The following is a 16646-nucleotide window of genomic DNA, read 5'->3' on the forward strand; positions in this document are numbered from 1 at the left end:
TACATACATACATACATACATGCATACATACATGCATACATGCATACATACATACATACATACATACATACATACACACATACATACATGCATACATACATACATACATACATACATACATACATACATACATACATACATACATACATACATACATACATACATACATACATACATACATGCCTTCGCTGAGCCTTCTCTTCCACTTCAAACCCTCACACAATTCCTCTATTTCCTCTACTTCCTCGTCCTCCTTATTCTTACAAGTTACTTCTCTGTCTGTCTGTCTGTCTGTCTGTCTGTCTGTCTGCGGAAATTAGGGTTTCCAGCTTTCCTGTGTCCTCCCCTCCCTTCTTTCTTCTCCCCTAAACCACACTTCTCCCTTTTCCTGTGCTCCTCGCAAAGCGCTTAGGTTAATAACAACAACAACAACAACAACAATAATAATAAGAAGATATGCTCTTGACCTCCGTTCCTTCCTCAAGCATCGGGCTCCATGAACTGTAGAGATATACCAATGAAGATCTGATAGAACTGCTCGAGGGTGTGGAAACAGAAGAAGATTCTGGCCATGAAACCTCGGAGAAAACGAAATGTCGAGGCAGTAAGTAGAGCTTTTCCTTTTCATCTCCCTTTTGTTTCTTTTTCAATACGAATCCAAGTCATGTTTTTATGTTATATGATTTAGTTTCAAATTGAAAAAAAGGTTAGCTTGTAGCATTCATGATATGCAAGGAACTGTCTTTTTGGGTTAAAATCTAAATCATGTGTTGGTGTCTAAGGAATCAATGATATGTTTTTCCTGCTTTGATCTTTCTTTGTTTGAAATTTGAAGCCCTCTTTTTAGCTTTCATGTTCTGGAATGAAGCCTGTTCTGTTGAATCCTATCATCATTTGGACTTTATAAACTAGGGTTAACAACTATCCTGAAATCGAACTATTTTTCCTGCTATGTTATTATGTCTGGAAATAGAAATAACCATCTTTTAGCTTTCACGGTATCGAAGCAAGTTTGGTAATATATTGAAACCTATCATCGTTTGATATGATAAACCATAAAAAATGGATTTTTACAGATACTCTCGTTAATTCAATCATCATGTGGCAATGTAAGTTAGGATATAGGCAAATATTTTCCATCTGGATGGTTACAACATAGATTTCCTGACATAGAAAGAAGTCTGCTGCATTGAAATTTATGATTGGGTGGTCTTCCTAAGGTAGGTTAATTGCTATATTATGCATCAGTGAATGGTTTTCTGTTTGAAATTTACCTTTCACTTTTTTCGTGACATAGAAGGAAGTTTGTTGAAGTTTTGAACTCTATCGTGAGGTAGCTTAAATTAATGTACAGAATTAATTGCTGTTATTCATGTAAAAAATGTTTTGCCTGCCATATTTTTTGAATCTGAAACGATAACATGTTATCTGCATGCTATAGAAAGAAGTTTGTTGCATTGTAGTCTATTGTCATCCGGCCCTTGATGTCAGGGTTAATCTCTATTATTTGTCAAAAACGGATTGATATTCTATATTGTTGTTTCAAAAGTGGAATGTGTCTTTAATTTTGTGGTATGGAAGGAGGTGTATTGGCTGAAATTGAAGGAAGGATGCAAATTATGGCTAGTATGCCATAAATCCATTGCAAAGGCTTATTACGTTAATTCTGTAGTTTGCGCATCTGTTATATTCAGTATTAGAACACGAAATCTGAATATACATAAGAAAGGGACTTAATACTTTGTTTTTAAACTCCTTTTTGCCAGCCGGAAAATGTCAAAAGTTTCATTTCTGGCATCATAAACATTCCTTTAGAGAATATCCAAGATCGGCTCTCCGATTTTTCTTGGCATTATGAGAAGGTACTTCCGGATCAATATATATGTATATGTTGCTATGCGCAGGCTAAAATATTTGTGGCCAACTATGAATTGTTGGTTTTCAGGGAGATTTCCATCATTGGGAAGATCTTTTTCGTCATTTTGACCTTTTCTTTGAGAAGCATGTCAAGCCAAGGAAAGATTTGCGGTTGGAGGAAGGCTTTCTAGAGTTCCAGGACGAGCTACCTGAAGGGGCTATTTTAGAGATTCTAAGAGTATCTCGGATAATCTTTGAAAAATGTGCAAACAAATACCTCTATAAGTCACATGAGGTAAATAACTACATAACATTGTAATATGACAGTAAATTCATTTACAATAAAATTCCATTTTTAGCTGGTTCGTTTCATTTTTCATAAGAAAGTCAGATTGTACGTTCAAGTGAATGGTGTAGATGTGTGCATATTTGTTATAAATACATTATACCTGAGCTAAATAACTCCAGAATTATTGTGATATAACAACAATTTTATTTATAATTATATTGTTGCATGTATTGCTGGTTTGTTTCATTTTCATAAGAAAGTAAAGGCTGTAGCATCAAATGAATGGTGTAGACATGTGATTATTTGTTCCATATATATCTTGTTTATTTGCTCATAAGAAAGTAAGACTAGCCTTAAATGAATGGTGTAGATGTGTGCTTGTTTGTAAGAAGAAGATCAATGCAGATGCATGCCAATTTATGAGGGTGCAATATAGTATTGAGGATATTTTCTATAGTTAATTATATCCACCTGGTTTTGAGCTTAGATTTGACATCCTGCATTAGAGAAGTGAAACAGAGGGCATTATCTATGTAGGAGGGATGTGTAGACTGCAATTTGCGAGGTAGTAATGCTAATAGCTTTCATTGAAGTGTACAGAGTACTATTGCAGAGCATACAAGCACATTGTTATTGTCTATTTATCTTTTTCTTATAGTTTTCCTTGAGAATTCTGTATTTTCTATGGTATGCTTATGAATCACTCTTTTATATGAGAGGATTGGAGATGCTCAGTAATATGAGAGAAAACACTTTCTCGTAGGAAAAAGAAAGTAGACTACTAAATTGCAATTCAATGAGGCCAATGCTTGTATGAGACCAAATTTTTATCGAGTTGAAAGATGAAATCAGTCTTCCATAATGCTTCCAATTTCTGTTCTATTCTCATTGTCTAGGTATGTTCAAACGATTTCTTCAAATGCATTTTAGACTAACCTGATGATTTAAGTATTTGTTGCAGAGTCTTTTGTTGTTGCTTGCATCAACAAATTCTGGGATTGTTTGTTCTGCACTGCAGACACTAGCTACACTTGTGAAAAGACCTGCTCAATCCACTAAGTCTGTGCGATGGCATGGTGACTCTGTGTTTAATGCACACCTATTCTCTTTATCTCAAGGATGGGGGGGAAAGGAAGAAGGGCTTGGGTTGCTATCATGTGCAATTGAAGGTGGTTGTGATGCTGATGCCTTCAAGCTAGCTTCTGCCCTTCATTATGAGTTTTATGAAGATAACCCATCAGGAGAAGGTGTTTTGGAATCAGGGCAAGGATTGAAGGTTATACATATTCCTGATGTACATACAAGGCCAGAAGGTGACCTCTTACTTTTTAAGCAGCTAGTAGATCAATATCATGTGCCTCCGAAATTGAGATTTTCTTTGTTCACTCGATTAAGGTTCGCACGAGCATTCCATTCTCTAGAAAATCGAAGGCAGTTCATTTGCATTCGACTTCTAGCATTTGCTACTCTCTTGCAATCTAACCCAGATCATGAAGACCTTGCAGCCTTTTTTGTGAATGAGCCTGAATTCGTAAATGAGTTGGTATCACTTTTGCAGTCAGGAGACGAAGTTCCGGAGGATATTAGGGTTTATGCTATTCGAGCTTTGGCTGCTCAAGCTCAAGATCGTCCTCGCCAATCAAATGTATTGAATGTTGTAAGTGCTGGTGGGCACAGGGGTATATTACCAAGCCTTGTTCAGAAAGCAGTTTCAACGACATGTTCTATTCCATTTGCAGAAGCTATTTTTTTCCTGGTAACTGTTTTGGTCTCTTCATCCGCTGGTTGTGCATCACTAAGGGAAGCAGGGCTCATACCCACTTTATTACCTCTTCTAAAAGACACAAATCCACAACATATTGATCTTGTGATATCTGCTGTACATATACTTGAAGCATTTATGGATTATAGTCATTCAGCAGGTACTTTATTCAGGGACTTGGGTGGGCTAGATGATACTATAATGAGGTTACAGTATGAAGTAACCCATGTTGAACGCCGAGCTAAAGATGAGCGAGGAGAGATGGAAGTGTCAGACAAGGACAAAAGTAATATATCTGAAACTGGCACAATGCGTATGGCTGGTAATAGTGAAACCCTTATTCCTTACCGGCACCGCCTCTTGCTCAAGGCATTGCTTCGTGCCATTGCACTTGGAACCTATGCTTCTGGTAATACTTCAAGATTACAAGGATCAGAGGAAAGTGCTCTCCCTGCGTGTTTGTGCACAATCTTTGCATATGCAAAAGAATTTGGAGGTGGTGTATTCTCTTTAGCTGCCTCTGTGATGAGTGATCTCATAAACAAAGATCCTACATGTTTTCCAACACTTGATGCTGCTGGTTTGCCAACTGCTTTTTTGGACTCTATTACTGCTGAGGTTTTACCATCATCAGATGTCGTTGGCTGCATACCCCATGCATTAGATGCATTATGTCTTAGTAATATTGGTATGCAAAAAGTTCTTGATTCTAAAGCATTGGAGTGCTTTGTGAAGATTTTTACTAGTAGGTTTTATCTCAAGGCTCTGAGTGGGGATACGCCAGCAGCCATAGCTTCAGGATTAGATGAACTCATGCGACATGCACCCCCTTTGCGAGATCCAGGAGTAGATGCATGCATCAATATTCTCAAAAGGATTAGAGTTATGGGAGGTGGTGACATATCTGAGGTAGAAGAGTCTGATGTACCTACTCCTATGGATATGGATTCGGGTCAACAGATATCTAACCTGAAAGAAGAGATCAAAACAATTCAAAATGAGCTGGGCGATGATGCAATCTCAGAGGCTTTTCTCCTTGAATGCATAAACAACAGTATACAAATGCTAGAGACCATGTTCCAAACTGCAGATACTTGCAGAACATTTATTGAGAAGAAAGGTATTGAAGACCTTCTAAAGCTTTACAGTCTTCCTCGGTTGCCTATTTCATTTGGAGGAACTTCAACTGCATACAACTTATTTTTGACTTTCAGAAGTTTCTCATCTCATCATGGCAGTACTCTTGCAAAGGCAATTTGTAAAGCAATTAAGGAGAATATGAGAGCCACTGCTAGCTCCCTAGTATGTATGAAATTCTCAGATATAGAGGCTGAGTTGCGTGAAAGAGTGGCAAAAAATCTTTCTGCAGCAGAATGTTTTCTGTCACTAGCAGCATTTCTTGTGCGAAGTGTACCTCTCATGATGACAGAAATCAACAGTGGGGGTACTGATCTTTTTGATGATATAGGGAGTGTCCAGAGATGGGCGCTATGGCAGATCTCTCTTGTAGATGATAAAAAGATTGAATCAAAGACAGAGGAAGAGTCTGTGAGCAAGGATATTGCGACAATGGAGACCCACGCTGAAGTGACAGAAAATGAAAATGAAACTGAATCAGGTCCTGTGCTTCGGTATGTTAGTACAGGAAGCTCTCGAAGTAGATGGGGGTTTGAGCCTGATACAATTCCTTTGTTATCCACAGAGCAACATGGTCGACGTTCTCGAAGAGAGACCATGGGAACTGAACTTCTTCTGAATCATGCATACCGATTGGCAAGTAGTCGTACTGTTCGCAGTGAATTAGGGTCCAGTGGTAACCCACTTGATATTCTCTCACCTGAAGAGAATCCCAAACTCAAGTCTTCAGCGACACTGTATTCTGAGATGATGACTCGATTATCAGCTGCAGCAAGAGGGTTATATGCTGCATTAAGCAAGGCCATGACTGTGCCTTCACGTCATCGTGATGATGCTGTTACAGTAAGTCCAGCAGCAAAGGCTATTGCCTCTTCCTTGGCCTGCCTTTTCCTCAAGAATCTAGAGTTTAATGGGATGCTAGATCCATCAACGTCCTCATCCTCAGAGGTTGCAATGTCTGTCAAGTGTAGGTATTTAGGCAAAGTGGTTGAAGATATAACAGCTGTGATCATTGACAGTAAGAAGAAAACTTGCAATACAATTATGGTCAATTGTTTGTATTCACATGGTACCTTGAAAGAGCTGTTAACTACCTTTGAGGCTACAAGTCAACTTCTTTGGACAACTTTGCCAATGGAAACCGAAGCAGATAACATGGAAGCCAAGAAGGGAGATAACACAAGTGAGGAATCATGGCTCCTAGACACATTGAAGAATTATACAAGGCTGATGGAATACCTGGTCACCTCTTCCACACTTTTGGTACCTGTTTCCACTCATTTGACTCAACAGATGAGTGGAAGTACCATCCCTGTCCCCAAGGATCCACATCACTTTGTTTTAGCCCTTCAAGCACAGGTTTTGGAAGTTGTTCTTCCAGTGTGGAATCACCCAATGTTCATTCAATGTAACCCATCATTCATCGATTCAGTTTGCTCCATAATAAAACATATTTACAGTGGTGTGACAGATTTGAGAGTACAGCAGACTGCAGATGTAGGTATTGCAGGTGACAGGCAACGTTCATCTCCTCCAGATGAGTCTGCAATTTCCTTGATAGTCGAAATGGGTTTCCCAAGATCTAGGGCTGAGGAAGCATTAAGGAGAGTTGGGAACAACCGTGTCGAATTAGCCATGGAATGGTTGTTTGGCCATCCTGAGGAGGCTGTACAAGAAGAAGATGAACTTGCCCGGGCTTTGGCACTATCTTTAGGGAGTGGGAATGATTCAGTCAATGAGGATTCTATCAGTAAGGTATGTGACACTGACATTGATGCAGTTAGACCACAGCTTCCTCCAGTTCATAACATGCTTGCATCTTGCTTAAGCTTTCTTAATAGTGGTAGCTCGAATGGAACAGCTTTTTCTCTAGCAGATTTAATGATAACAATGAGCACACGCAATAAAGGTGAAGATCGTGAAAAGGTCATTTCATATCTTGTTAATCAATTGAAGCTGTTGAAGATAGAGGATTCAATGAGTGATTCTTGTCCCATGTCAATTGTATCTCACTTACTGGCATTGATCCTGTCAGAGGACACAGTCTCACGAGAAGTTGCTGCTAAGAATGGAATTGTGAACATAGCTCTTGATTTTCTTGGTTCTTTCAAGCCAATGTTGGCAAGTGGACATAAATTAATTACACCAAAATGGGTTACTTCTTTGTTTCTTGTCCTTGATTTTATGCTGCAACATAAACCCAAGCTTGATTTGACAATACAGAACATGGTGGTTGGTTCTGATGAGACCAAAACTGATGTGTCTAAGGTAATGACTGAAGCGAAAATAGCTGATATTGAATCAACACACACAAATTCCTGGGAGGCTATCTTGGGGAAACCATCAGGTTATATGACAGAAGAAGAGCAGAAGAGGACACTGGAAATCACCTGCAACCTTTTGTCCATGCCACTGTCTGCATCATGTGCTCAGGCAATACTTCCACTATGTGCACGGCTGACTAAAGTCTATTCTATGGCTATGCGATTTCTCGATGCTGGTGGTCTCACAGCTTTACTATGCATGCCTACAAGTTGCTTGTTTCCTGGTTTTGAGAATGTGAGTGCATCCATAATTCGACATCTTCTTGAGGATCCTCAAACACTCCAACAGACAATGGAGTCAGAAATCCGTCATACACTTACAACATCCCTGAGTCGTCACAATAATCTTCTCTCTCCAAGAACGTTTTTAACAACAATGGCCAGAGTTGTGGCAAGGGATCCTGCTATCTTTATGCAAGCGGCTACTGCAGTATGCCAAATTGAAGAATCTGGGGGAAGATCCTATGTAGTGTTATTGAAGGATAAGGAGAAAGAGAAGGAAAAAGCGAAAGAAAAAGAAAAAGAAAAAGAAAAGGGATCTGAGAAGGAAAAAGAAAAGGAGAAGTTGAAATGTCTAGATGAAAACACTGCAAGTTCAAAGACCGCAGAAGGATCAAAGCCATCAAAAGGTCATAAGAAGGTGCCCCAGAGTTTTTCACATGTAATGGAGCAGCTACTTGATATTATTAATAACTTTGTGCCCCCAGATAAAGAATCCGTGTCCTCCATTCCCGGTGCAATGGAGGTAGATGAGGCGGTTCTAAAGGGTAAGGGAAAAACAGAGGTAAATGACTCAGAGAGAGCAGAAAAACCTTCTCTGTCTGAAAGTTCTGCTACTCTTACCAAAGTAACTTCAATTTTGAAGCTGACTACAGATATTATTCTCATGTATTCTGCATCATCAAATGTTCTAGTGCGATATGACACTGAGACCAGCCAGGGGAGAAGTTCTTTCAACTCCAACTGTGCTGAGTCCGTTGGTCATGGTGGTTTTCTGCATGGTATTCTCCATAAGCTTGTACCAAATATAAGCTCTGGTGGTGTTGAAAAATCACCTGATCATGAGCTGAAAGGAAAACTTTCAGGCAAAGCAGTTCAGTTCCTTGTTGCAGTTTGCATGCGATCAGCAGAGGGTAGGAGACGATTGTTTTCAGAAATTTCTAGGTCCCTTTCGTGCGCAGCAAGTTCCCCAGGGACAAACGGTCAGGAAGGCTCACAATCTCCGGACAAAAAAATGCGTGCCTTTGTTGATCTTTTGAACACAGTTCTTTTATCACATACATCATCTAGTGCTGGTCAGGCACCTGGTATATCAACTGAAATGGCTAAAGGAATGCTTGAAACAGATATGGTGCAGGCTCTTACTACATTACTACAATTAATTGACTTGGACCATCCGGATGCTCCAAAACTTGTTAGTGGAATTGCAAAAGCACTTGAAGCATTGACACGGGCTGCTAGTTTGGGTGATCATATGCACATGACCGATTCAAAGAAGAACATAGAAAATGTTAATGACACTGCAAATGGCATTTTTGTGACTAATGGTCAGCCATCTGATATCCTTCGAAATGATGGTATTCTCCATGGATCAGGCAGGGGGTCATTACGAGGAGACTTGCAGATGGCTATCAGAGCAATTCTAGTCCATGATGAGCAACTGGATCATGACATGGGCTTGGATCAGGATCCCAATGAGGAAGATGAAGAGGATGAAGATGAAGATGAAGATGAAGATGACGATGAAGATGATGACGTTAACTTAGAAGCTGAAGCTGAAGAATTTATGCATGATGCTGATGAAGTCATAGGGGATGTGGCTGCTGCAATGAATTTTCGAATGGATCGTGGGGGTGATGATGATCTAGGAGAGGATGAAGATGAGGATGATGATGAGGACGATGACGAAGATATGGATGGAGATGCTGGAGATGAAGATGATGGTGAGGAAGATGAACAAGATGAGGATGAGTTGGAGGATGAGGTTGCCTTATCACCTGCAGACACAGATGCCGAAGATCCTGATGATCATGAGTTGGAGGGAGAGTATGATGAGGATATGGCAGAAGAAGATGAAGAGGATGATGACGTTGATGATGATTGGCGTGAGAATCACATAATTGGAGTGCAGTGGAGGGATGGGGCAAATGGTTTTAATCATATTGAAGTACTGGGGCATGCAGATACAGGTAATCGAGACTCTTCGATTGATCCCCTCCAAGGCATGAACTTCGATCAAATCTTTGGTGCGTTTCGGCCACGTGGTGGATTAGGGCGTCGTGGATCCACATATAGGGTGTTTGATAGAACAGGACCTGAGACTACCCGAAGTGCCCGCCATCCTCTTTTGAATCGGACAAGTTTACCAGGCTCAGGTGGGTTGCCTATATCTTCCTCTTGGGTGTCAACTGGAGGTAGTGGAGTTAGAGGTCCTGATTCTGTTTCGAATGGTGGTTTAGATGCGTCTCGGCTTTATACATGGTATGATAGTGCAATGAATGTTCGTGGAGTAGATGGAATTTTTGGAGATCGTGGTGTTGGACAGGATGGCATATTCTTAGATATTCCCATGTTGCCTAGGGTGGGAAGGAGAAGTAGCAGAGCCGATGGACAATTTAGTAGTTGGACAGATGATGGTGAATTTCAGGGTGGTGCTGCTAATGCAGCTCTAGCACAAGCTTTTGAAGAACAGTTTGTATCACATTTTTCTTCTCCAAATTCAGGTGATCACAACTCTAGTAGACCTGTTGACCCTGTTGAAATGACTATTGGAACCTTAGATCCTTCTAGTAGTGGAGGTAATACGGAACCTCCTACCAATGACAATTCTCAGGAGAATAGTTTTGTTAATGGATCTCAGCAGGTGCAGCAAAACGAGAGTTTATCTCTTGATGCACTTAATTCAGGGGAAGGAGGGGAAGGTGATCAGAATTCCAATGTAGGTCTTGATGTGCATATGCAAGATGAGAGGGCTGGATCATCTGTAAAATATATTGAGGCTGCTAGTCAGGATAGCAGTGGTAGTGGAGCGACAGTTGGAGAGAGTCTACGAAGCTTAGAGGTGGAGATAGGTAGTATGGATGGCCGTGATGAAAGTGATAGACGTATTGCTTCAGATAATATTGCCACAATCCATCCAGCGAGGGAAGCTACAAATGTGGCTATTGGAACAAGAGAAGGAACACTCCAAATTGATGTTCAAAGCAGAGATACCCAGGCAATGGATATTACTTCCTCTGCAGATGCCTCTGACTCAAGAAATAGAGAACATGGTTTTGAAGAGCGCGCGGAAGAGACAGATGTGAGAGAGGATTCATTGCAAGGTGAACATGCAAATGATACTTCTTTAAACTCAATTGATCCTACATTCTTGCAAGCTCTTCCACAAGATTTGCGAGCTGAAGTTTTGGGTTCCCAACAAACTCGAACAAGGGCTGAGGATCACCAACCTCCTCCAATTGTTGAAGATATCGATCCAGAATTCCTCGCAGCACTTCCTCCAGAAATCCAGGCTGAAGTTCTTGCACAGCAGCGCGCTCAGCGACTGCTTCAGTCTCAACTTCTGGAAGGCCATCCAGTGGATATGGACAGTGCATCTATTATTGCAACTTTTCCAGCAGAGCTTAGAGAAGAGGTATGCAAATTGTCGTCATAATTAACTTTTTAAATTTTCTTTGCACCGTTCTATTTATGATTTTTTACCTGGATTGTAGGTCCTTTTAACATCATCTGAATCAGTGCTTTCTGCGCTTCCTCCTGCACTCTTGGCTGAGGCTCAGTTGCTTCGTGAAAGAGCTATGAGCCAACTTCAATCTCGTAGTAATATTTTTGGCTTATCACAAAGACTGGGAGGTAGGCGTGATGGTGTAGATATTGGTTCTAGAGGAATTTCTGCAGCAATAGATCGAGCTGTGGGAAGTGGTCATAACTTTGAATCAGGGCGAAGGACACAACCAGGTATATCATCTATTGGGAAAAAAGGGAAATCTGAAGATGGAAAACAGCTTGTTGATACTCCTAGTCTCAAGGCTATTTTGCGGTTGCTTCGACTAGCTCAGGTTGGATTGATTCTTAATTCCTTGTGTAGTTGGATTCTATCTTTACCTTTTGAACTGTTTCTGATTCTTTATTGTTTTTTCTCAATCTTTTATTCATATTCTCCAGCCCTTAGGGAAGGGGATCTTACAACGATTACTCTATAATCTCTGTTCCAATAGTCTTACATGCACCACTCTAGTTTATCTCTTGCTTCAGATGCTTAGACCTGATGCAGAGAAGTACTCTTGTAATGGATTGTCTGCTGATGGAGCACCTTCACATCGACTCTATGGCTGTCTATCTAATGTTGTCTATGCAAGACCACCGCTTTGTTATGGTAAATAAATGGAAACAATGCTGTTTCTCTCCTATCTATTTTTTATCTTCACTGATTATAAATGTTATCTTTATTTGTAGGGGTTCCTCCTCTTGTCTCCCGTCGCATATTAGAGATCCTGACGTACTTAGCAAAACATCAATCTTTAGTGGCCAGTTTGCTACTTCATTTCGAGACAGTGACAAGCCTCGAGGGAAAGTTTCTGGTTTTAGGATATGTGAAAGAGAAAGGTAAAGAGAAGGTAGATAATGAAATGGTGGAAGCTTCTTCTGGCAGAAGTTTGAGAGAACAGATTCCTCTTATTCTCCTCTTGAAATTGCTTAATCAGCCGCTTTATTCTAGAAGCAGTGCCCATTTGGAGCAGGTAGCATTTTTTAAATGTTTTAAGGGCTAAATTTCTGAGTGTTATTTATTTCTCAAAAATTCCTCTGAGTTTCATTTTTTTCAAGGAAGGCCTTTGTTTACCCATTTAAAAGAGGGGATCAATTGACCATATACTTCTCAGTAGCACATAATATTACTTTTCTGAAGTTGATGAAGTGCATTTGGGGAACCAAAACTCAAGAGGCATTTGGAGAAATAAGAAAATATCAGGGATATTTCAAGAGTTTTCTATCCTTTAAAAGTCTTTCAATAACGTATTTGTTGCCTCAGGTCTTGGGTCTAATTGAAGCTGTAACGAGCAAGGCTGGAGAAATAGTACAATCTCATGTATCACCAGAAAATTCTTCTGTAGAGGCTAGCCAGGAAGGTAAAAGAAAATCTGAAGATGATATTGTGGTCTTGAACATCGAGAATGCTGGTAATTCTTCAGGAGGGAGTACAAAGGATCTAGAAACTAGGCCTAAGGACAGTCATCCACATGGTGATCATTCGGACACATCAACCTCTAAATCAGAGCAAAAAGTAGACCCCCTTACTATCTTTCTTAATCTTCCGACTGATGAGCTTTGCAAACTCTGTTTGCTTCTTGCCCGTGAAGGGTATGTTAAATTTGTTTATGTATATGCTATTGTGTTAATGAGGAGATTTTCTAGGTTTCCTGACTTGAAAGTTAACTTTCTTGCACAGGCTTTCTGACTTGGCTTACACTCGAGTATCAGAGGTGCTCAACAAGATTGCTGATATTGCACCACCTCATCGACACTTATTTATTGTAGAACTAGCTGAAGCTGCACAGAAGCTAAGTGGCTCTGCTATAAAAGAGCTTGAGGCACTTGGTGATGGAGATGATGCACAGTTTGGTGCAGACTCAATGGCTGGAGCAGCTATTTTGAGAGTCCTGGGTAGTCTTAGCTCTTTGAAAGCATCAGATATGGTGGCAAAAGAGGGTGATCAAGCTAGTGTCCTGGATAAGGATGAAGATGAATGCTTTTCTGTGATCAGAAATTTGAACACGTCCATTGAGCCTTTGTGGCAGGCTCTCAGCACTTGTTCTAAAAAGATAGAGAGCAGATTGGTCACACCAATGTCTTCTGCTGCCAACATGGGGACAGTTTCTGGTGGGAATGCTGTAGTGACACCACCTCTTTCTCCAGGAACACAAAGGGTTTTACCATTCATTGAAGGATTTTTTGTTTTGTGTGATAAGTTGAGAGCTCCTCCAGCATCTCAAGGAAACAATGAACTTCTTACTTCAACAGCTTGTGAGATAAAGGAGATTGCAAGTTCTGCATCAATAGATGAGTCAACATCCATGCAGCAACAGAAGGCTGATGATAAGAGTGTAACATTTGTTAGGTTTGCTGATAAGCATAGACGCTTGATCAATGCATTCATAAGGCAGAATCCTGGATTGTTAGAGAAGTCTCTTTCTCTGCTATTAAAGACTCCTAGGCTGATAGACTTTGACAATAAGAGGGCATATTTCAGGTCGCGTATTAGACATCAGCATGAACAGCAGCACTATTCTCCATTAAGAATAACAGTTAGAAGGGCTTATGTTCTGGAAGACTCATATAACCAATTGAGAATGAGAACTTCTGATGAACTCAAAGGACGACTTACTGTTCAGTTCCAAGGAGAGGAGGGTATAGATGCTGGTGGCCTAACTAGAGAATGGTATCAGTTGTTATCAAGATTTATTTTTGATAAAGGTGCCCTGCTTTTCACTACTGTTGGCAATGAGTCTTCCTTTCAACCTAATCCTAATTCAGTCTATCAGACAGAGCACTTATCATACTTCAAGTTTGTGGGACGCGTGGTAAGTAGTCTTGTAAATATCATTATGCTTATTTTATCGAATTTTAGTTTTGTGTAATGGGCTTTTTTGGGTTCAATTTGTAATATTTTTCCAGGTTGCCAAAGCTCTGTTTGATGGTCAGCTTCTTGATGTTTATTTTACTCGATCTTTCTATAAACATATACTGGGAGTGAAAGTGACTTATCATGATATTGAAGCTGTTGATCCAGACTTCTACAAGAGTTTGATGTGGGTTCTTGAGGTATAAAGTGAATGGTTGCTGTATTGATGCCTTTTGCTCATTATACAACATGCAGCTGATAGTTATTGTTTTTGCAGAACATTGTAAATGACATTCTTGGTCTTACATTTAGTATTGATGCTGATGAGGAAAAGCATATTCTTTATGAAAGAACTGAGGTATAGTACTATGTAGCTTATTTCTTCCCAGTGGAAAATCTATTTTAGTGTATTACATGTTTACTAGGATTGCTGCATACCTAAAAAAGTGGAAAGATACATGTTAGCGATGCATAAAATTTGGATGTTAGTTATTGTAAAGTTGGATTCTAGTTATTTGGTATTATAGGTTTTTTTACAAATGTTGCATGAAGCTAAGATTGGGTTTCGCATGGGTTGTTTAAAGTGGATTGCAAAATTTAAAGATCATGGTGTATCATTTATGTTCTAAATGTTTTCTTATGCCGGAATCTTGATTTCTTCCTTCTTCATTTGTCTTACATTCATGTTGTAGGTCACGGATCATGAACTTATCCCTGGGGGTCGAAATATCAGAGTTACAGAAGAGAATAAGCATGAGTACGTAGATTTGGTTGCTGAACATAGGTTGACAACTGCCATAAGGCCGCAAATAAATGCATTTCTGGAAGGATTTAATGAGTTAATATCAAGGGATCTCGTCTCAATATTCAATGATAAAGAACTGGAGCTGTTGATCAGTGGTCTCCCTGAAATAGACTGTAAGTAGATCAGCTATATGAGATTCCGGATGACAAATAATCCACCCAATTTGCTTTTTTTTGCTCACAGTTTGCAATCTCTAGTTATAATAGGCCATTATGGTCTTTTGGAGGTTTAAATATATATTTCTCTCTAACATGAGTTAACCTTTACCAGTGGAAGACCTGAAGGCAAATACAGAATATACTGGTTATACTACTGCATCCCCTGTGGTTCAATGGTTTTGGGAAGTTGTGCGAACATTTGGCAAGGAAGATATGGCTCGTCTGCTGCAATTTATTACTGGAACATCGAAGGTGGGTAGTAATGCATGTATGCTACATGTCTGATAAAATATACATGCAACATGAAGATTTTAGATTTTGTTGTGTATATAATGTGAGTGTTGTACATGGAACGTGAATGTATTATTGTAAATATAAACATGTGATATAAAATAGTTCTCCTTCATTCAGGTTCCTCTGGAAGGGTTTAAGGCATTGCAAGGCGTCTCGGGCCCACAGAAGTTTCAAATTCACAAGGCATATGGAGCTCCTAAGAGGCTTCCATCTGCGCACACATGGTATATGATGATCTCAACTTATCTTTTGGATTGATTATATCAGTTTTGTGATTGGAATCTCCGTTGTCTAATATATTTTGCAGATTTAATCTTAGATATCTTGGTTTCATTTAGTCACGAGTGTTCAATTTTGTCCATGTTTTAAAACAGCTTTAACCAGCTGGATCTTCCTGAATACTCCTCTAAGGATCAGCTGCAGGAAAGGCTGCTTTTAGCTATACATGAAGGCAGTGAAGGTTTCGGGTTTGGTTAATGGATTAATTGATTGATCATGATTCAGAAATGTATGTCTAAAGGTGGGCTATATTTGCAAATTCGTGCAAAAAATGTCGAATGCTTTTTTTCGGAGCATGGAAATAAGCATTGTGGGTTTTAGTATTGGAGAGGAATGAAATCCACTTTAATGGGTTCACCACTGCAGTACAAATCCCTAGTGAGCAAGCTTTTTAGGGAAGTAAATCCATCTTTTTTTGTTTTGTAGAAAACTGAGTTGTAAATTTGGAGATAGAAAGTCTCTTCCCATTCTCCCAGGGAATAACAGCTCATGGGATTGCAGAGAGTATAAATACCCACCTACATATGTATAGATCTTGATAACAGGATGAGATGAGTGTGCATAAAATCAGTTGTCACAGGCCTACGCCAGGGCCGGTTTGGTCTCAACTGATGGATAGTCTTGCTCATGATGTATAACAACATAAAGCAACAAATGTTTGAATGGTTTCACAAATTTTGGATCCTGGAATGTGTAACATTATCTCATAATATTGCAAAATACTCGTTGCCATGATATTGACGTTACATGCTGTAACCTGTTGTAATTCAATTTCAATTAGTCTTATAGTGTTTATTTGCAACTTTCAAATTGCATGTTCCATTTGGAATTTCATAAACCTAAATGGTTTTATTCGGGAAATCCATACACTATTGGAATTTGTGTATTGTTGCCATGCACTTGGAAACATGAATTTTCAATCAGAATACAATCCATGTGCTCTGTTAGGGAGGCTGCGTTTGCACAAAGGCAATATATTATCACGCTTCTCGTGAATTATATAAGTCAATGTTGTGTGTACCACGTATATGTAGCTAAGTACTAAGTTTGGTTTCGTTATGAATTGCTGCCATGCACTCAGAAACATGAATTTTCAATTAGAATTCAAGCCATGTGATCCGG

The 16646-nt window shown here is 39.6% G+C and overlaps 1 protein-coding gene across 2 annotated transcripts; it reads left to right on the plus strand.

Annotated features, from left to right (window-relative positions):
- Window positions 1-299: 299 nt before the first annotated feature.
- LOC147857266 (E3 ubiquitin-protein ligase UPL2-like) lies at window positions 300-16259 on the plus strand. Of its 2 annotated transcripts, XM_087328906.1 has the most exons (16): window positions 300-604; window positions 1767-1862; window positions 1946-2152; window positions 3108-9744; window positions 9829-11003; window positions 11083-11427; window positions 11534-11744; window positions 11825-12108; window positions 12399-12727; window positions 12816-13947; window positions 14042-14188; window positions 14266-14346; window positions 14681-14906; window positions 15064-15203; window positions 15363-15469; window positions 15620-16259. In XM_087328906.1, exons 1-16 carry the CDS (start codon window positions 572-574, stop codon window positions 15720-15722), a joined length of 11253 nt encoding a protein of 3750 aa, XP_087185032.1. In that variant the 5' UTR covers window positions 300-571; the 3' UTR covers window positions 15723-16259. The 2 variants fall into 2 exon arrangements, with proteins under 2 accessions (XP_087185032.1, XP_087185031.1); XM_087328905.1 differs by having other exon boundaries at window positions 301-604; window positions 3108-11003.
- Window positions 16260-16646: the final 387 nt, after the last annotated feature.

The sequence above is a fragment of the Azolla caroliniana genome, unplaced genomic scaffold (genome assembly GCF_043228905.1).
Source record: "Azolla caroliniana isolate FFs.n. ecotype wild unplaced genomic scaffold, voAzoCaro1.0.p SCAF_12, whole genome shotgun sequence".
NCBI lineage: Eukaryota > Viridiplantae > Streptophyta > Polypodiopsida > Salviniales > Salviniaceae > Azolla > Azolla caroliniana.